Here is a 21,849-nt window from a genome sequence, read left to right on the forward strand (position 1 = left end):
ATAATTTAACAGTCAGTTTTTGGTTTAAGTACTTTTACCTTTGATAGTTTAAGTAAATTCTGCTTTGTACTTTGTTTGAATGCAGGCCTTTTACTTGTAATGGAGTATTTTCAAAGTGTGGTTTTGCTACTTTTAGGTAACTAAAGGATCTGAATATGTCTTCCTTCACTTTAAAATTAAATCCTTGGTAAGAACATATCTGGGAATCAGAACACAAATGTTCGACAGGTCTCAACAACACTGTGAAGATCTCATCATCTTCAGGTCTCGACTTCTCAGTGCTGGAACACTTTCAGAAATGACAAAAAACATTCCTCAGCAGAGTTTTAGTGGTGATTGTTACGACATGCACATACAGACTAAGAGGGTAACTCCAGTGATATTCTATGTTTCTTACTGTAAACAAATCCATGAAGAGTTAAATTATTCTGCTAGTATGTGTTGTCTGATTATTCCTCTGTACCAAAGGCTCAATGTTGTTTTAAGCCCCCAACGTTTCCTTCCAGGCAGCGCTGCGGCACCTAACCCTAACCCTAACCATTGCCTAATCCTAGTGCCTTCCAGGCAGCGCTGCCTAGAAGGAGACGTTGGGGGCTTACAACACTGATAAACGTACCAAAGACCTCCATTGTTGTACAAAAACTATTAAAAACACAGTGTCAAACTTCGAATGGAGTTGGAAATTGGCTACAGATAATAAATATAACCAAATATAAGATCGACTAGTGTTGTTTACATATCTAGGGGTGCATGTGAGTAAATACACAAGTAGATCCTGCCTTGTGTCAATGGTTCAGGCAGCTGGAGGTGGTGTAATGGGGTGAGGGATACTTTTTGGCACACATTGGGCCTCTTAGTACTAATTGAGCATTGTTTAAATGCAACAGCCTACTTGAGTATTACTGCTGATCATGTCCAACCCTTTATGAGCACAGTGTACCCATCTTCTAATGGCTACTTCTCAAACTGGTTTCTTGAACATGACAGTCCACTGTTCCTTAAATGTCCTCCACAGTCACCAGATCTCAATCCAATATAGCACCTTACAGTATACGTAGATATATTGTATTGTATGTTAAATTGCATTGTCCCTATCAAATAAAATAGCATTTAATTGAATTATTGTGGGCCGGATTAACAAATGTTGGTTTTAGTCTTTTCGTGGGATTCGTTGTACAATAATAACACACACATGCACATTACACACACACACCTGAAGTCACTGTGGGATACTGTAGATTTCATGCTCCTGTAACCATGCATGAATGAGCGGAGTCCTTGAGTTATCAGACGTCTCCCACCACTTTCTTGTTGTAGTACAGCTGGGAGTCACACCACAGACAGCTGCTGCTGGCCAGGATCACAAAGGGCCTTTCTAAACAGATGAAGGGCTGTGGAGGATGCAATGTGCAGATGTTCCACAAGCAGACAACACAGAGGACATTCTTGAAAGTTATTTCAACACACAAAATACATTATAAAAAATGTACCTTTTTGTACTCTAGTATACTATAGTTTCATATGGGAAAAAAAGCTTTATGAAAGCTTTGAAAAACAGAATTTTTTTGGTATGAGGACTTGTTGTAAACAGAACTAAACAACTCTTAGGGTGTGATTCTCAAAATTAGAACAAGATAAAAATGTTTCAAAAATTAGAATTGCTGGTTTTAAATGATTTAACTGTTAACAGCTAACCAGCTTTAAAATTATTTGAACAACACAAACATACTGAGTAAAGACAGGGACGATATTGATGTTCTATGTGCAACTTTTCTAATGCACATATTGCTTGTCTTCACCTAATACTTGTTCTACAAATATCAGATTTTTCTTGACGTTTTTATAACCCATATGGCAAATTGTTGTTCTGAGGCAACAAAGAAAATGTGGGTGGTGGTGATTGGTACATTACCAGAAGAACCCAACCTTCCAAAAAATTGGGTGAAATATTAAAAAATAGATGGTTTATGGTGTTTCTATAACTATGTCTACCATCTGTCTACCGAACGTAAATTGATTAAGAAATGTGTCTGTATTTATAGAAAATAGACAGGTCCAGACTAGCCAGGGGTCAAATAAACTGTTAATGGAGATAATATTGATGTTATTATTATCGTATGAGTCACAACAATGACACAGGCCTTGAGCAGAGGCCAACACAACCTCCTTTCAAAACAGACGCTGCCCTTTATCAGAGCCTTCATCCGTTTATTAAGCGTAGATGCCAGCCGTAGTAAGGTTTAATCCTAATCCACTTGCATCTTGTTTTGTTATAGTGATCACGGGGCCTTTCCCAAGACAGTTAGCTCTGCTATTCACAAGCTACTCAGCCAGTGTTGCGTTTGTGATGGATGGGAGTGTGTAGCTGCAGAGAGGGGACTTCCAATTAAAACATTACAGCAACTGGGACCTTTGCTGCTGTGCCTGGGAAATGAAAAGGTCTAATTGATAACGCATGCTTTATTTGTAATTGTTTTCCCCTCCAAATGATAACAGTGTGGGTGGCAAGTTTGTAGAAAAAAAATTACAAGGTTTCTTTAAAGGCGTAGAAAAAGGGAGGGTAGGTCATGAAGGAAAGGTAACGTGGTCAGGTAAGGTTCCTTTGGACCAATCCGGTACTTGATTTTTATTTGGCTGTTGATTGTTTTACAATATTGTTTGGTAATATTTACTTTTAATAGGCACTTTAGACAAGTGTGTATTCTATCCATACATTTGCAATTAAGTTGTAAAACATCCTGTAGTTAGAAGAAATAATGCGGGGGGAAAAGAAAATGTGTTATGTAGAATCTCAGACTCACTCATGCAAGTATCTTTATCTTTAACAGTGAAAACAGCAAAGGGTCATGGGATGTGGCATGGGAAAAACTCAACTACAGCTGAAGAAATGTGACAGAGGTGTGCGGTCTTTATCTAAATCATTCTACTGAATAGTCAAATGTTCCCTTTTATTGCAATAATTTTATGTCAGTGTGATTGCCATTTTTCATTTCTAGTGAGCATCTCAGTTCCAGGTAAATATTAGTTTAATTCCATCAGGCTTTACACTCAGTATCGATAAAAAAAAGAAAGATTAGCAGTTTTAATTAGCAGTGTTTGCTTACTTTTGCATCTCTCAATTTTTCTGCACACTGTGAAGCTGCCACTGGTAAGTCTGCCCATCTAGATCTGACATAGGGAATTAATGTGTCGGCTTTGGAAGAGGAATGTTACCTTAGCATGGTTATGATCAAGTGCTTCCTTCTCTCCCAAATCTTCAGCAATCAGAGCGGCTCTGTTGATCCAGCGCTGGTACCGTCAGTATGCTGCCCGGTTGGAGATGAGACGCAGGTGCACGTGGAAAATCTTCCAGTCTATTGAATATGCAGGAGAGCAAGACCAGATCAAGGTGAGCTCACACAGTTTACAACAATTTGGGGAAAATGTTTGCACAGAATTATTAATTAATTAATTTTCAGATTTGCCCTAATTTGCCATAGCAGCTTGGTGGATGTTGGTCAGTAACAAACATCTTAACAATTGTTGGATGTACTGCCATGATGTTTTGAAAAGATGTTCATGGTCCACAGAGGACTACAAGATGGACTGCTGTGTGATATTCGATACGGACATTCATGGTCCTCAGAGGATAAATTCATATTTTTGGGGGGTCCCTTAATTTTTCGTCCAGTGCCATCATTGGGTCAAAATTTCAGTTTGTCCAATACTTTGGTTTGTGGTGAAATATCTGCAAAACATTCACCTTCACATTCTCACCAGCCTCAGCTGTACTTTGTGTTTAATGCTAATTTCCTGTATTTTATAAATTCTATTTTTCCTTTCTGCAGCTCTACACTTTTTTTGGGTTCTTGATGGACCACTTCACCCCAGCCAGCAGTGAAAGTAAGACCGACTCTCAACTCCTGTGTAATTCACTGTTTTGTAGGTTTCATTGATTGCTAACTCTACTTCCTGCTGGGAAACGTAATGTGGCTTTCCTTCACCACACTGATCCACTTCCCTCTTTCCCTCACTTACTTTAACATAGGAAACCTTATATCTCACATCTTTCGCAAGAATGAATTCTGTCATGACACAGAATGGGAGAGATATTTTTGCTACAAGAGCATTGAGGTAACTGACAGCTACACCGGCCCCCACCTTACTTTCCCCATGACCTTCTGTGGCGTGTCTAAGCTGGTGGAGGCCTTCAAGCACAAACAAGTAAGGACACAGGCACATAAAATACATTCAAGGCAGATAGTCATAGTAGACACATGTATCTAATGGATACCTTTTTCCTCAGGGCAAAGTTTATTCATACTTGCTTTTTTCCCAGTAGCAGCTTCATGCTCGATATGTTCTGCAGCTTCTCGGAGAGACTTGGAGACTTCTAAGAATTTTTCCAAACATCAGTCAAATCTCTGCCTACCACAACAAGCAGATTACCATATGCGGTACACAGCAGCAGGCTTTTGCTGAACACATTTTGCTCTGCTATTTTGTCACACATTCTTTGTTATTGCCCTTGAAACACTGTAATACATTTTTTTATCACTTTGCAGGAGATTTACATGGGCAGCTTGAAGACCTGCTGTTGATATTCTATAAGGTATCAGCATGCAAATCATCATATTGACAGAAAGGGATGTTCATTTTAATTAACACCTTTAACTTAATCTGTCCAGAATGGTTTGCCGTCCTCTGAGAAACCGTATGTCTTCAATGGAGACTTTGTGGATCGTGGTAAAAATTCATTAGAGATCCTGCTCATCCTATTCGGGTTCCTGCTGGTCTATCCCAATGATGTGCATCTGAACAGAGGGAACCATGAGGACCACATTGTAAACCTGAGGTAAGATAGTCTGTGTACTGCTTTCCTTTTCTTAAACTCCCATTTAGTGGCTTGTTCTGCCTGTTTTCTTAGTATTTAAGTTTTTGGACATATGCTTATACTGTATATGGCTTTATGCAATTATTGCAATTAGTGTTCTGATTTGTGTGTACACTAATCTAGTTGTTTGTTTTGTCCAGATATGGTTTCACTAAAGAAGTTTTGGGAAAATATAGGGTAGGTCCTTTGTATTTTGCTTTAACCTCACTATTACAGTGATATATATATATATATATATATATATATATATATATATATATATATATATAAACTGTAGACATACACCGTCCTGCTGGGCGGCTGTGTATTATCCATAGCCGAAAATAGTGAATACACTATTTACTCCTGTTAAGGTACCGTTAGCTAAAACCTACAGCTCCCAGGTTAGAATTAAAATGAAACTATATCTTTGTGATGCGATTTTTTAGATCTACATATGATTGCGACAGGCAGGTTGAAAATCACAAATGTGAACCTCATGATAGAAAAAAGTCAGGAGAATTCTGTACACAATGTCATGCTAATCCATGCAATATCTGTTGAGATAATTCAGTCTGGACCTGAAAATTGCCCAAATTTATTGTAATAATTACTCTTACTGTGTGTAAGTCATCGTAAATTGTGAGCTTGGTCCGCAGGTGCATGGCAAAAAGATCCTAAAGCTTCTCCAGAAGATTTTCAGCTGGCTGCCTCTGGCCACAGTGATTGATAACAAGGTGCTGATTGTGCATGGTGGGATCTCTGACAAGACAGACCTCGACGCGATAGCCAGAGTGGACAGACACAAAGTAAGAGTTCAGCATCAATTAAATTAGAGTATTTGTTGTGTTTTACAGGCAGAAAATCTAGTAATATTATCACGATAAACCTATCAAGTTGATTTAATATGTGTATTTTTGATTGTGCGCAGTATGGGTCGGCTCTCACGCCTCCGAAGCCCACCAAGCATGCAGTCAATGGCAGTAAGACTCAGACAATAAACAACAGGGAGGCCTGTGGACCAGTGGAAGGCCGACGTCGAGTGTGTTCTCTGACTTACTGCAGCTCGGGCCCCGCTCACAGGCACGACCTTCCACGCCGCTCGCTCCACAACGCGCACATAAGCAGTCAACTCAACTGGTCGTTGGAAAAAGAGCTGAAAAAGAGGCGCAGGCTGGCAGGGTTTGACCAATCCTACAGAGAACTGAGGACGTCTGACTCAGACCCGGAGTCTGGAGAAACAACAGAAACAGATGTGGGTGAGTGGAAACAAGTAAGTGACAGAAAGGATTTTGAAATCTCAGTGGTTGTTACTGTTTTTGCAGATGTTCAACACTGAGTATGTGCATGCACACATTTGAATATTTCCTGACTTCACCAACTATTTCACTATGATTGCTTCGGGCCACCCAGATAGTGGATGTGTTGTGGAGTGACCCAATGGCCCAAAATGGCTGCATTCCCAATGAGGTGCGAGGCGGAGGCTGCTACTGGGGGCCAGATGTCACTGAGGAGGTGCTGGGAAGACACAACCTCCAGCTCCTCATCCGCTCCCATGAGTGCAAACAGGACGGCTATGAGTTCTGCCACAACCGCAGGGTGAGCACAAAGATACACAGGAGGTAGAGGTTAAGGTGGAATACTGATTATGTAAAAGTACTTTTATTTTGAGTGGCTTTGGTAAGTATGACAGGAGATGAAAAACTGGGAAAAAGTGTAAGAATTTGCAAAATGGCTTAACACAAGTTGTGACAAATCCACTCATTTAAGCAGCAATCAGTGGATCACATACAAAGTCTTAGCACATTTACTAAACGTCTTCTATTGCATTCAGGTGCTGACTATATTTTCAGCATCTAACTACTACGAGGTTGGCAGCAACAGAGGAGCCTACATCAGAATGGGCCCCGATCTGGTCCCCCACTTCATTCAGTACCAGGCCAGCAGGACATGCAGAGAGCTCACCCTGAGACAAAGGTACAAGTACAAGGCTGTACAGAATTGAAGAGAACAGAAAACTATTTTAAAAACAATCATATGTCTGTCCCACGAACATTTAAACACATAAAAGCTTGTGTGCACAGTGAGATTGTATTAACACAGTAGCTACATATGGGGACACACTGAAATTATGATTATTTCCAAGTGATTTCAAGATTTATACAGTATAAGTGAAAAATCTTTCTCTTTACCTGTTCTTTGTCAGTGTCGGGTGGACAGAGAGATCAGCTCTGCGAGCTCTGAGGGAACAACTGTTCGTACATAAGTCCGATCTCATCAGTGCCTTCCAGGAGTTTGATCCTAACAACAAAGGTACTGAGCAGCAGTGACAACTTTTAACATGTTAACACTCAGCAGTAGACAACTTATTGTGTCAGTATGTAAATAACTCCACTGTATATTCGTGTCTGTGTCTCAGGGATGATCTCTCTGAGGCACTGGGCCAGCGCCACAGAGAGAGTACTGAATCTGGGTCTGCCCTGGAGGTTACTGCGCCCTCAGCATGTAAGCAGCACCCAGTGTGGCATGGTGGACTACCAGCAGTGGATAAGGGAGCTCTCCATCACTGAGCCCAAACAAGAGGTCAGCCTTATACCACTACTGTTTAATATCCTTCTTTCTCATCCTGTTTCTCTATCTCTGACAAACACAATCTTGATTAATTTGTCTCTTCCATTTCAGATCTCAGATAACAGCATCCTGGAGACTATGTACAAAAACCACTCTAACCTAGAAACCATCTTCCGAATCATAGACACAGATCACTCAGGTCAGTAAGCAGCTTTGCCTGGATCCCAGACACTAGCTCCATGTCTTTCTCTCCTTTTTAGCCATGCTGGCGGCATGACTTTATGGATGTCCGTCTGTCAGTCTGGCACTTTGGTCCAGATTGAAATATCTCTAGAGCAATAAGATGTGTTGCAATAAAATGTGCTGACATTCATGGTCCCCACAGGATGAAACCCTGTTGACTTTTGACATCCTGACTTTTCCTCTAGTGCCTCCAGAAGGCCAAAGGTTATGCAGTAAAAAATTAAAAACAACTTAATGGGTTTCTATGATCATGTTACACTAAGATGGTGGAAATAGTAAACATGTTAGCATACTGCAGTTAGCATTAAGCTCAAAACACCACAGCCTCACAGATGCTTACAAGCATGGCTGTAGACTCTAAATCTTATCACTTTATGTGGGAATTTCTGTGAAGATTGAAGTGTATTTGGCAAGTTTTCAGACTTGCACTGCTTACACCAGTATGTGTTGTTCTTTCAGAGTTGCGTTTCCTGAATCTCTACAACAAAAGTGGGATTACACACACATTATATATATATATATATATATCTATTTGTCAAAGATTGTTATCAAGGTCTTTCTATAAGTGTTAAACATACTCTTCACATATTCATTAAAACACCTTTCAACTAAATGTGAGTCAACAAAAGGCATGGCATGCAGACACAATACAGTTTTTATGCTACACACAGTTGGGAAGTGTACAACTACATGCTCCCTCCTTTGTGTTTACTTCTAGGTTTGATCTCTTTTGAGGAGTTTCGTCAAACCTGGAAACTCCTGAGCTCTCATCTTCAGACAGAGATCAGTGACAAGGCCATCGCAGACCTGGCGCAGAGCATCGACTTCAACAAGGACGGGGTCATTGATATCAATGAGTTCATGGAGGCTTTCAGGTTGGTGGATATCTCTGCACATACCTGAGGGCCTGGACTAGAAGCTGTAGCTGTACCTGCTGCTCTGCTGCATAGAGGAAACCAACAACTGTCTTGGATAGACTTGGTCACCTGGATACACATCTGTGGAAATTAAAATGTATAGTAATGTCTTATCCATTTCACCTGTACATATCAACCTAGATCTCTTCTACCGCTTATATTTTTGGCTCTCTTTTTTTTTTTACCTATATTTATGTAAGAAGTTAGTGTATTAAGGATTTATGTGTGTAACTTAATGACCAACTTAGTTATGCATAAAAAAACATTAAACACCTGATGTTGTCTTTGCCTTTGGGAAGTACTACTACATATATGAAATCCATTAAGTATAAAGTATTTTGTGGCTCCAGAAGGAGATGTGCAAAGTCTGATAAATATCCTCAAGTGATGTCACTTGAGTCAGCGTTGTTTGGGGCTGAAGATGACAAGTTTGAAAATGAAAAAAAAAACCTGGAGATGTGGATACTTACCAGACCTCTGTTTGCTCCTCAGCTTTACTTGAGGCTATATTAGCTGCTACTAGCATAACACACCCAAGATCCAATAATCAAGGAAGAAGAATAAGTGGAATAAAAAAAAAAAAAAGACAATATCTCTGGTTCTTTTACATCAACTTTGACTTTTTTTTTCTGTCCACCATGAGTCCAACAATGTTGGTGCAGCGCTAAATCTGTGAAATATTTTTTAAGGTGAAGTGTGTTTGCTGAGACTACGAAAACTCTATAGAATTAGTATTAAATTGAGTACAAGTAAAGACAGGAGTGGGGACCTGGATCTGCTAATAAATTCATGGATATGTGGTCAACATCAATGGCAATTTTTTTGTTGTTCAATTTCATTTATTTTTTAAAGATTTTTTTTAGCCTATAATAGACAGGACAGCTGTAGACAGGAAAGGGGGAGGGAGAGAGGGGGAAGACATGCAGCAAATGACCGCAGGTCAGACTCGAACTCTGAGCCTCTGCAACACATATGTTCAATATTTTGCATTTATCATCCGTTATAATAATAAATACATATATTCATTGTCATCCAGTGAAATTAGGGGGGATCACCCCTGGTCAACATGGTTTATCTTTGAATTTGACTCTAGAAATGGAGCTTGATCAAATTTGAGAGATGAGAAGGAATACAATTCTATTAGTAGGTAATGATATTGCATTCAACAGTCTATAAAAGATAAAATTGCATCAAAACGTATGCATGAGTATCAGTGGTGGAATGTAACTGTAACTGTACTTAAGTACATTTTTCACGTATCTGTAGCTTACTTTACTTTTAAGTAAAATCAATAGTGCATACTTTTGACTTTTACTTCGTTAAATTTTGCAGCAATTATCTATACTTTCTACTCCACTACATTTTTCAAAGCACTCAAAGCTTCCCTCGGGCTGCTTATTGGATGGTCACCAGATCACCATGATAGATAACCAGAATTGTAAAGTCAGAATGTAAACTGGGCCACAGATGGTAAGCACAATTACATTAACCATTAAACTAACTTAATTAAACAACTTATTTTTTATTTTAATTATTAGAATATAGACATTAAGAAAATAAATCGTTATGCAAGTAGCCTACTTTTACTTTCAATACTTAAAGTACATTTAAAATGAGGTACTTTTTACTTTTACTTAAGTAAGGTTGTCATTGTGGTACTTCTACTTTTACTAAAGTAAATATGTCTCTAGTTATTTGTACTTTTAACTTAAGTAGTGAGATTCAGTACTTCCCCCACCACTGATGAGTATTAAAAACATTAGCAACTAAGGGCCCCCGGAGTGCACAGACCTCCGCCAAGGCGAAATGCCCAATCTTGCATTAACAAAAGTGGAAGATAGTTTGTATATTCGGATCTGCTCCAAAATGTTGCTGCTCCCTTAGCCCATGCTACACCCCTCCACCAAGTTCATTACCTCCTTGGCTCAGTCAATACAAAGCAGTATCAAAAGCCAAAGCTATCAATTCTGAATGATGTTTTGCATGTATCATCTTATTCTGCAAAACGATAGTGACTACAGTCATCAGTCACTACTCCCAGTGTCCTTTACTTCTACCTGTGCTCTGAAAAACAGTGTGTAATTCAGACCCTTGGGTTATCGGTGACTGTAATGCACGAGGGGATATAATCTTTCGGAAAGCTGCTTAATCAGTTCCACTGCCACCACTCCGAATTCAGGACATGAATCCTATCAACTCAAGCCCTACTTTGATGAGATCTTGGAAAGGGCTCGTCTGAACGTAAACACAGGTGACGTGGGATGTCCCATATTAGTACCACAACAATGCACCAATGGCATTTTTCTTGGCAGATTCCCAATTCTTAAGTCTGACCTGCAGATTTCTTTTTTTTTTTTTCTAAGAACTATAATTGACAGCATACAAACTTTTTTTTGTGTATACTTACAAACGTCATGTGTATGTTCATAAAAAAACCTGAAAAAATATTTTGTACATTTTGTTCAAAACTGCATTAGGTTACAGGACAGTCTATCACTCAAACAAATCTTTTAAAAAAAAAAAAGGGCTCGATTTTAGTGGACAGAGCCTTTTTGTAAAAATAAAAACCAACCAGGGCTCCAGACTAACTTTTTGCTTTTGTTGCACCTAACTGTTTTTTTTAGGTGCACCAGCACAAAGTTTAAGTGCACACATTTTTCCTTGCGTCGTCGTTAACGCTGAATGGCGATACACGATATATTAAATTAAAACAGATTGTGATTAAAATAAAATGCAAAGACAGGGTTTCCTTTACCAATTTGAAAATATTGATCTAATATCTTTTACTTTTCCACAAAAAAAAAAAAAAAAAAAAAAAAAAGGGTTTGCAGGAATTAAAGCAACAACAAAAAAAATCTGACTAAACAAAACCGTTCAGGCTAAGTAATATTCCCCATTTATAAGTTGTGTGTGTGTGTGTGTGTGTGTGTGTATATATATATATATATATATATATATATATATATATATATATATATATATATATATATATATATATATATATATATATATATATAAAAAACAAGTTCAGAAGAGGGCTCCACATACTGTATAAGGGTGTCCTGTTGTTTTTTTACTGCAGAAAGTTAAATTAATTTCAGTCTCTGAAATATAAACAATTATCATAAACACATAATACAGATACGAATGGGACGACAGAGTATGGATAAACCTGTATATTGACTATATCATTGTATAGATACAAAAGTTGATAAAACGGCAAAACAGTCACACCAAAAAGCCCGGTAAACAAGACGGGCCGTGTTTCAGTATGGGTCGGGTGGGTTGCAGACATCGCCACAGACTGATGCACTGAGGACAGTCAGCCGGTTGACAACCATCCCTCCCCGTAGAGAGAGAGGCCGCAAGCAGTTAGATGTGATGTGTGGCTGCTCTAACCTGTAACAGGGGCGCCAAAATGAAAACAAAAGATTCCGCAATGAACACCCGCTGCTCAGGTAGGCACAGTTAGACGGGCAAGAACGTGGTGGTGTTGACAGTAATACACAAAGAAAACCCTGAAAAATGAAGCTATTCTTACAGTATGTATGCAAGGAAAGGGATGTAGTGAAGAACTAGTTTCATTTTAAATGAAATTTATTAACATTTTAACATCTGCATAAAAAAGAAATACAAAGATGTATTTACAATGTATTCAATCACAACACACTTTCAATCCCACAACTTGTTTACATGCCAGTCACAATCATCATCATCTCATAATCCACAATCTGATTTACCATAACAAAAGCTAGTTATTATTAGACGATGTTGAGTCTTTCCATTAAGCTCCCTCTATATCAGTCTGGAAAGCACAGATTAACTAGTCATTGTTTGGCTGGTACAGATAGTGGGGAAAAGTCCTGATAAAAAAATTGTGATCAAGAGAATAACTTCTCCAAATGCAGAGGCCCTCCTATGATCAAACCTAAATGGTGAAAATGTTTGCTTCTAGAATAATCCAATACCATGACAAAAAGGACAGGTTGACTCAAAGGATTGGTATTGAGAGTCAGAGCTTATGTATGTGTGCTGGTAGGGTAGACTCAGCTCAGCTTGCCTCCTCTCATGTGTCCACTGTCACTCAGCCCGTGCTCTATGAGTTTGATGTCTTCCAAGTCATCTTTGATGACGCTGATCAAATGACTTAAACCGTCCTGCTGCTGTTTCAAGTGCTGAAAGTGACAGATAAGAAGAAAAAAAAAAGTGTTTCAGTTAATGCCCAACATCATTAAAAATATTTTGTCATGGTATAGAGGACTGTACATTTGGAGGTATGGAACTAGAAGTACAGGGGACAGATTTCGGAAATGTGCCGACTCACTTGTTTGATTTCCCTAAGAAGGTCTGCATCAACACTGTAGCGTTCTTCTGATCTCACAGCTCCAAAGTGATTCTGCATCCGGATTTGGGACATTAATTCATTCAACCGACCCTGGAGAAAGAAAAACAAATGCAACACAAATACTGTAAAAATATTCCGTTAAGACTACTGGTTTGATCTTTAATGGCCTAAATTACAACTTGTGTTTATGCTTAATTGCGTTCTGATTGTATTTGAGAATAAAGGTAACCTGTGGAGTGTTTTTTTTTAACTCCAGTAGCGGTATGGGCCTATGAGTGGATCCCACGTGTTTATCTCATGGGTTACACAATACACATTCCTGCCAATGGGGTCACATTATTTCACTGATCTACAGGTGGCTGTAATGCACCAAGATCCACCACTTGCTAGCAAACATGAATGTAAACAATGCAAGTTTCAAACTTTTGAGAAAAACAAGCCATGTATTTTAGAGAGAAACACCCATGTAAATAAAACATTCAGGGTACTCAGCACTCAGGGTACCTTTAACTTAATAAGGATTGCAATGTTACCCATAGGATTCAAAATAATAGCCGAAATAATTACTGGAATACCACAAATACTGTAGGACAGTTCTTCATTTGTAGGACAGTTTCTTATTAGTAAACTACCAACTACTTATGGAAACATTTATTTATTTAGGAAGTCCTTGTAATTAAAACCTATAAATATGGTAACATACAATTTCAAACATGCAGTGAACCCTAAACATTTTACCCTAATTTCAAGTCTAGTAAGCTTAGTGAATGAAGAAATAAGCTCTGTCAACATGTATTTCTAACTCCTACAGTTCAGACAGACTTACCTTGAACTGTGTGGGGGCATTGAGTTCAGACTGAATGGTGTCCAGCTGCACCCTGAGATGCTCCTCATCCACTTGGATAGCATAACCACTTTTCCTTTGAATCTCCTGTTTTATCAGCACCTGCAGGGAACATAGGAGGAGTGTTAAACATGATAAAAAATACCGGAGCGGAAAACAATAAAGAAGGAAAAGGCATTCATTTGAACTCAATGAAATGTGGAGATGGTATTCATCAACACAAAATCCCTGAACAAAGTCAGAACAGTGAGGCAACTACCTGCAACACCCTGTGAGAGAGATCCATCAGCTTCCTCTTGTACTGGGCAATCTTGGCCACAGTGGTCGCCTGGTTCTTCTGCAGTTCACTGATATCACTGGAAATAATCTGCAAGTCCATATTTGTGTTTGTAAGTGAGTAAAAACAGTAGTAAGGACAATTGTTAACTTGTTTAGCATTTCTCCAATGATTTCAAGTTATATTTTTCAGACCTATCAAGCTGAAAACAATCCTTGCCCTGTTGCCCTACTTTAGAAATATGTTTCGGGCTTTTGTGACATGTTGCTCAACAATGGACTAAAATAGAACAATAGATGCATACAAGTTGGATGTTACATTGTTCCTCTGTCTGTGTATCGGGAGAGGTGAGTTACCTTTTTAGCCTTGTTCTCACATGATATATCTGGTTTAAATATCCTCAAATGCAAACCAAGGTTAACGGAAAAAAAAATGCTTATATGGACTGTAAATATGAAGAGAATTCCCCCCCATCCCCCCTTTATTTACTGTAAGCTATAAATATATTTTAACCAAAATGATTTAAAACCTCTCTAAATCCTGACACACAGTTCTTTTTGTAATAGTAATTTCAGCTGTAAACAACCTGTTGGCAGCTGGCATGAATTAGACATCTGTGTACTCTGTCCTTGACACCACAAACTCAGTTTCAAAATTCCTTAGTCGATAATCAGAAGACACTATGCCCATGTCCGGAGTCTTTTTCACATGTGGAGAACTACAACTGGCAGTAACAGAGACAGCAGTGTTTTCACTTACATCCACTCTGGTCTGGTGCTGTTTGGTCATTTGCTCCTGGATCTGCAGCCTGCGAAGCAGCTCCTTAAAACCCACCATGGGCACTGGTATTAATCTGGAAAAAAAAAACATTAAAAACGACATTTTAATGACAACATGCCTTACCACCGAAAGTTAAGCTGCCATTTTTATTGAACAACCAACAGCCAGTTAAAGCTGTGGCATAATGGGCATTGGTCAGGAAACTGTCAGAGCCATATTTGTTATGTGATAAAACTGCTAAATTAAGAAAATAAAAGCTGTTAACCTTTAATACTGTATATCATATTCCACTTATGGAATATGGCTTAAAGCTGCATGGGTAGAATGCAAAAAACCCTGAAGACTTTACAGTAGTGCGAGACCTCTTCCTGCAGCTCTCCCTTTTCTGCCGCACGGCAATGCATGCACATACCAGCCAGTAGGTACACTCCCTCTCTGAAATGATCTGTGATTGACCCCAGTCTCCCATCACGGGCTAGATTTATTAAAGTTTTAGAGGAGATGCAGAAGTCTTGTTTTCTCTCAGACTAATTGAATTACAATATGCTGAAAGATCATTATGGAAACTTTACCCGACACCACCAAAAATGAAAGTGCCTAAAACAATTTTAAGGGCACTAGATCCAGTCTTAGCTCTGGTTGAGCCACCTTACAATCATTAGTTCAGTAAGTGGTGTTACCTAGTATGGTGAAATGTGGGGAAAATCAAGATGCAGTGACTCGAGGATCTTCCAGTCTTTTTAACTGTTCCCCCCCCCCCACCCCCCTCCCCAAATTATTCATATACCACCCTTTATGGGACGTTTTGAACACATGTATTTAACCAACTTACTTCTCTGGGTCAGGGTTGTCCACCTTTGCCTGCTCCCAAATGATAGGGTCCACTCCTATTAAAAAGAGACATAACCTCAGTAAATCACATACCAAAAATCTATTGAATTCAGCGAGATGACGACACATACATGCATTTACCTGCAGGTGCATTTTGCAGCAGCTGTTTGAGCTGTGCTGGAGACAACTCTGTGCGCGTGACAGACATGGCCACTCCAATCTGTGTGAGCTGCATCTTGATGTTGGCCTGCTCTAGATAACCGAAGAGTGTGGTGGCGGGGATCCGTTTGGAGGTGCCATTGGGAGAACGCTCCACCACGTAAATGATCACTTCTGTCCTGAGAGACAGAACACACACAAGTAAGAACCCAGATTTATTTTTGAGGAAACTCTTTTGAAAGCCATTAGAAAACCATGTGTGTAGTAGTACTACTTAATGAAATATTACAGAAACGTACTGGTCATTGGGCAAGGCTTTGACACAGTCTACATTGACAGTGAGTGTCTGGTTGCTTCCCAGGACCTTGTGGAGGCACTCCACCAGCTGCTGCTGCTGAGCTCGCACATCAGCTTCCTTTTTATTGAGAAGCAAGACCACGAAACCGTCCTCATCCTTACTCACTGGGACGCAGCTATAGCCCACCGCCTAGGAAATACAAGACACGGAGGACTTCCATTTGATGAAATTCAAAGAAACCTAACGACACTTTCAACCACTCTAATGAACGACTAGCCGTTACCTTGAACCTGCAGAATGGGTTCTCCTGGGTGAAGTCAACCGGTTGGTTGTTGTTGCTGTAGTAGCCCTTCCCAGTGCCCCAGTAAGCCTGCAATTGGTTCCATTTGGCTAAGATGGAGTCACGCTCATCTCCTAACAAGGTGGGAGCTGACAGAGCAGTGACCTGCTGGTAAAGCTGGCTGGGCTGAGCCTGTTGCTGGCCAAACAAGCTTCCTGGTAGTAGGAAGGAGGTAAAATGACATCTTGGATTGTCTTATTCTTTACATTTTCTGAAATATCTTTATGTCTTTGTTCATGTGGGAAATTTACTGATTGTTATTTTATATCATTTATATTATATATATATATATATATATATATATATATATATATATATATATATATATATATATATATATATATATATATATATATATATATATATATATATATATATATATATATAGTGTCTTCCAACTTTTTACACTTTTGGTTGCACACTGTTGGATTGATGATGATGTAAATCTGTTACGTTCTGCTTGTTGATGCCCTCTACAGTGATAAGAGGTGTACAGCACAGTTGTTGTAAATGTTATGTGTGAGCCTGCTGTGCAAAAAATAAAAAAATAAATGCAAAAACTATCTAACAAGAATTTATGATACTGCTGGACTTGATTTTGAAATGAGAAAATAAAAACGTGAATTGCAGTTCCCAGTACAGTGGCAAACTTACTTTACTAGCACTATCATCTAGGACAGGTTGAATAGCATTTCTCCAACCATGGTCAATGTGCTCATTTGTGCATTTTATGATGATCATCCAAAAAACAGATGGGCAAATTAGTCATTTACTTATTTAAAAACAAATTACAGATATGAGCTTTAATGTTCTGCAATGACTGCCTTGTCTAGGGCATCATCTTCTAATTTTCACATGTAAACAAACTGTTATTTGGAAATCTGGGGTCTCACCTGGCTGCTGCTGAGTTGGCTGGATATTAAAGCCTCCAAACCCACCCAGGCCAGTTGTTCCTAATCCTGTTCCAAATCCTGTTGTCCCAGCAGTGGTCCCAGCACCAAGCCCAGAGGAGAACCCAAAGCCTTTGTTCTGCGTGTTACCAAACAGGCTTCCTAAAACAGAAGAATGTGCCAACACAGTGAGAAAAAAAAAAATCTACATTAATGCTTCTGATCTTTACAGAGGAATCACTGCATGAGTGACAATAAGGACTTATGCACAGTGGAATGACAGACACCTTATGGCAGATATTTGTTGGCTTTTGGACTTAAAACTGAGCGTGCAACAGCATGCAACAACAGCTTTAGGAGTAAGGTTTAGAAAACTGAAACCAAACAAACCATTTCTCACCCTGCATTTGGCCTCATAAAATAGCACTTGCATTGGTTAGGCCGATTGGTTATACAGTGGTTATTTTCATCCAAATGTAAGTACAGCTGATAAAACCCGCCTTTGATGATTTTTGCCTAAGTTGAGAAAAACCTTCTTTTTAAAAACAAAATACTGTGTGCACTGTGCATGCATATTTTACATCCTGCACATAAATGGGGACAAAAAGAAGGGAACATTCATATTTCTTGTTAAGACTGAATGCAGTTACTCTACTGACCTGTGGTGTTAGAGGGAGTAGCAAAGCTAAAGGTGGACCCTGGTGCAGTGGCAGTTGTTGTATTTGTTCCAAATCCACCAAACGTGCCTGAGAAACAAAGAAAATCATGACAAATGGAATAAAGAAGGTGACACAAAGAGAGGTGAGAGATAGATAAATGGAGGAAAGAATAAAATCGCTATTTGACATATAGCAGAAGAGAAAAATCATGACTTAGCTTTAAGATTAATAAAAAGGAAAACTGAATTGTACTTCCATCTAGCATAGTTCTTCTGTCTTACAGAAAGGGTGAACATTTACTGTTTATCTACAGGAATCAAATGAGATGATGGCATAATTTAAAATTGTGTTTCCTCATGCAAATGACAACAACAATGCATGACATTTTATGAGACAAAGCAACATGTGAGACGAAAAATCACTGCACCACAAAGATGTGAAAATGGATGAAAATGTGTGTTTACAGACAGACTGTACTGATTAATCAATCAAATCACAAAGGTCATCTACCTGTGCTAGCCAGGCTATTACCAAAATTGAAAACAGTGCCAGTGGTGGTTGCTGTACCAAAGCACCCCACATTAAAGCTGACTGCTGCTGGGTTGGCATTTAAACCAATCCCCCCAAAACTAAACCCACCAGCCGTGGTGTTTCCAGCTCCCAGCCCCCCAAATCCTGCAGCCAGCAGAGGCAGGCAGCGGAAAAAGAAAGAATGACACGGAGGAGTTAAATGACAAAAGGACAGGCCTCGTATCTGCTCATTCATTGTAAAAACAGTCTTCCGGTACCTTAAAAGAGACAGGACTAATAAACTTTGATTTATACATATCGTGTATCTTACCAGTGTTGGTGGAGCCAAAACTAAATCCTGTGGCTGGTGCAGCAGCAGTGGTGGTGGCTGCCCCAAAACCAGGGGCGGTAAGAGCTACAAAGAAAAAGCAGACACAAAATAGGGAGTCAGTTAAAAACCCTAGCGAATCTGCCGACCCGACCAAATTGCACAAATATGGTATGACTGGAAAGCTGAGACTCTTGTGCATTCAGTTCAGTCTCTGATTTACCGTAACTACCAAATGACGGCCAAGAATATATTTGAGTATCAGCCACGGATAACTCATCTTCTCTTTGATTTCATTCACGCCTTGTGGTGCCCACAGAGTCAACAGAATCTACTCCAGTATGTACAAATTATACACAAATGTCCCATTAAAAAAAAAAAAAAAAAAAAACACAAGGGACACACCACAATGATTTAAGAAAGTTAACAGATCTGATTTTCTACACTAATTGGCTTACATCAATATGCATTGAACTTAGTACACAAAAAAAGGTGTAAGATTGGTTAAGCTTTGCAGCGATGCCCAATTGAGTGTAATTATCTAAAAGGTGATTAAACAGTCTATTGCTACTGCTACTCCACCGCCTTAACTTATTATAGACTAACATAATGATGCCAAACCCACACTAAATAACTGTGAAAAATTACTAGCCCTACATCATCACTGCTTTAAGTCCTGTATTAATATTGTATACCAGTGTGTTGGTTTCCCCCCCCTGTTTATTTTAACCTGATCCTAAACTTAGCCCTGGCTTAGGAGTAAACCTGGAGTTGGTGCCAGGGCGCTGCACTCCTATGTTTAGGATGTGTTAAATGTGAGAGGACAAATTTCCTTTGTATGCCAGTGCTGAGAAATGACAATAAAGGATTATTGGGAACTCTTTAAAACCATCATTGATAAATGGGAAATTGATAGTTAAACTTCAGTTAATAGTTATTTTACCATTATCAACCAATGAACTGATGATTTATAATGTTTACTAATTATTAGTAATGTCATCATTGATGTTGTTTTATCATTAGTTTATTGTAATATAAGTTTAAATTGTTATATTAGTTTAAACATTTAGAAAGATAGTTAATACTTTGTCAATGGTTCATAATGTTTTGTAAACATTGTTTGGGTGGCTACTATAAAAGTTGCAACTAATGCTTATAATAATTAGTTGACGATTATTAAGTGGTTTATAAAGCAGCAAGTAACAGTTTGGCCCATTTTAAATATTTTTTATCTTGAAGTATTGATTTTTTGTGCACTGACATAAGCTATCTAAATAATGATCATAGATGCTTTAAATTGTATTTATTACCCATTAACAAGGTATTATAATCTTATAATCATCAATTACAACTTCATAATGGCCATCCAAATCATGTTTGACAGTTTATAGGATTTCTTAAAGGTTTACAAATCATTGGGTAATCATTCCCAAATACTTTAATAATCATAAACTGTGTGTGGTGTACAATAAACTGTTAATATAGCAAACTAAAGCATTATTAATAATTCATAAACTGTTAATTATGCCATTGTTAACAGTTAAATAATGATGAACTTAAATTTAACTAACTTATATTAATTTACCATTTAGTAGTGATGGTTATTATAAAGTGTTACCAACTTGTCTCTCTCATTATCGGAGTCGGACATTTGCAAAAAACAACCAGTGAATCCTCGCCCTTGAAGCCTTTTCTCATGTGAAACCAAAAAAAATAAAAAAAAAATAATATATATATATATATATATATAAATATATATAAAAAAAAAATAATATATATATATACACACACACACTGCTCCCACGCAGGTGGGACAGTTCCATTGTGGCATCTCTCCAACAAAAACACAGCCGAGCAGCTGTGTTTACTGCGAGTTACTGAGGTGCCCCCTTCAGTGGGAATCAGATCTCTGGACTTACTGCCGAATCCGGATGAGGCGGTGGTGGTGGTGGCTGCTGGTCCAAAGCCAAATGCTGCTGTTGATGCTGCTGTGGTTTTGGCACCAAATGAACCGAATGAAAACCCGGACGTGCCTTCACATGAACATAGAGATTGCTATGAGTGTTGGGTGAGACGTTAACGTACAGCTAAAGTGGATTCCACAAGCTGCAAGCTCATGTTTTTCAAGGAGCGTTATCTTAGCTACGCGGATAAACACTAACTTGTGAGGAGTATTCATTAGCCCAAACAGCTAACGTTAGCCAAGGGCTAGCTACATCATAACGGTAGACAAACAGTAATGCACGTTAACTAGCGAGCGCTGTTTCATTGAAGCCTAGTTTAACATTTAAACGAGTTAACCTACTACACAGCTGGCGAAAACAGCTAGCTAGCTAACGTTAACTGCAAGTCTCAGACATGGAAGCATTTCGCGTTACGTTTATCGTTGGCCCGGTAACGTTAACGTAGCTAGATGATCCCAGGAGGAGTGCGCTCGCCATATATGTATTAGTAACGTTAGTGTATTTCCAGCCTCAAAAAAATACTCTCAAATTAAATTAAAATGTACTTACTTGCCGCTGGGTTACTCGTGGCGCCGCCAAAACTGAACGCCATATTGACTTTATTCTTCTTCTTCTTCTTCTTCTTCTTCTTTGGGTTTATACCATACGGCAGCTTGCATCCTCAATGTTGCAATACTGCCATCTTCTGGAGTTAGCTAACTCCTACAGTGTCCAGTATGTCCATTGAATATGTCAGATTTATTCTTCTTCTTCTTGTTTCCAGCAGGCTAGACGCATCTATGGCGTATTGCTGCCCTCCACTGGTCTCTACTCGCTATTCACAACTCAAGTAGAAATAATTGTATGTCAGATTTCCCTCGTGAACCCTGTTTTCATTAGGAAGCTGACCAATCATTTTTCTGTCTTGCCCACTTTCCCCACACAGTATGTTCTTTACTCCTGCTTCTGTTAGCCCTAATCAATATCTTCAACATTTAATTTCTTTCTCTCTGATACATGTTTCCTGAGTAGGTCTACATGCGCCTATAGTTTATGGTACCT

The 21,849-nt window shown here is 38.8% G+C and overlaps 2 protein-coding genes across 3 annotated transcripts; one reads left to right on the plus strand and one right to left on the minus strand.

Annotated features, from left to right (window-relative positions):
- The first annotated feature begins 3,184 nt into the window (after positions 1-3,184).
- ppef2b (protein phosphatase with EF-hand domain 2b) lies at positions 3,185-9,339 on the plus strand. The gene is made up of 16 exons (XM_028602258.1): positions 3,185-3,188; positions 3,261-3,388; positions 3,828-3,882; positions 4,028-4,203; positions 4,322-4,436; positions 4,545-4,591; positions 4,668-4,834; positions 5,014-5,050; positions 5,512-5,661; positions 5,784-6,125; positions 6,266-6,451; positions 6,687-6,829; positions 7,059-7,165; positions 7,272-7,435; positions 7,535-7,622; positions 8,385-9,339. Exons 1-16 carry the CDS (start codon positions 3,185-3,187, stop codon positions 8,567-8,569), a joined length of 2,094 nt encoding a protein of 697 aa, XP_028458059.1. The 3' UTR covers positions 8,570-9,339.
- A 2,823-nt stretch (positions 9,340-12,162) lies between these two features.
- Positions 12,163-21,496, minus strand: nup54 (nucleoporin 54). Of its 2 annotated transcripts, XM_028602358.1 has the most exons (14): positions 21,358-21,496; positions 20,764-20,877; positions 18,848-18,931; positions 18,007-18,093; positions 17,351-17,509; positions 16,401-16,612; positions 16,119-16,306; positions 15,802-15,998; positions 15,662-15,716; positions 14,809-14,902; positions 14,032-14,139; positions 13,755-13,874; positions 12,908-13,018; positions 12,163-12,758 (listed from the first exon to the last, which is right to left on the minus strand). In XM_028602358.1, exons 1-14 carry the CDS (start codon positions 21,398-21,400, stop codon positions 12,630-12,632), a joined length of 1,701 nt encoding a protein of 566 aa, XP_028458159.1. In that variant the 5' UTR covers positions 21,401-21,496; the 3' UTR covers positions 12,163-12,629. The 2 variants fall into 2 exon arrangements, with proteins under 2 accessions (XP_028458159.1, XP_028458160.1); XM_028602359.1 differs by lacking the exon at positions 20,764-20,877 and having other exon boundaries at positions 21,358-21,495.
- Positions 21,497-21,849: the final 353 nt, after the last annotated feature.

Source organism: Perca flavescens, chromosome 16, assembly GCF_004354835.1.
Source record: "Perca flavescens isolate YP-PL-M2 chromosome 16, PFLA_1.0, whole genome shotgun sequence".
Lineage (NCBI taxonomy): Eukaryota > Metazoa > Chordata > Actinopteri > Perciformes > Percidae > Perca > Perca flavescens.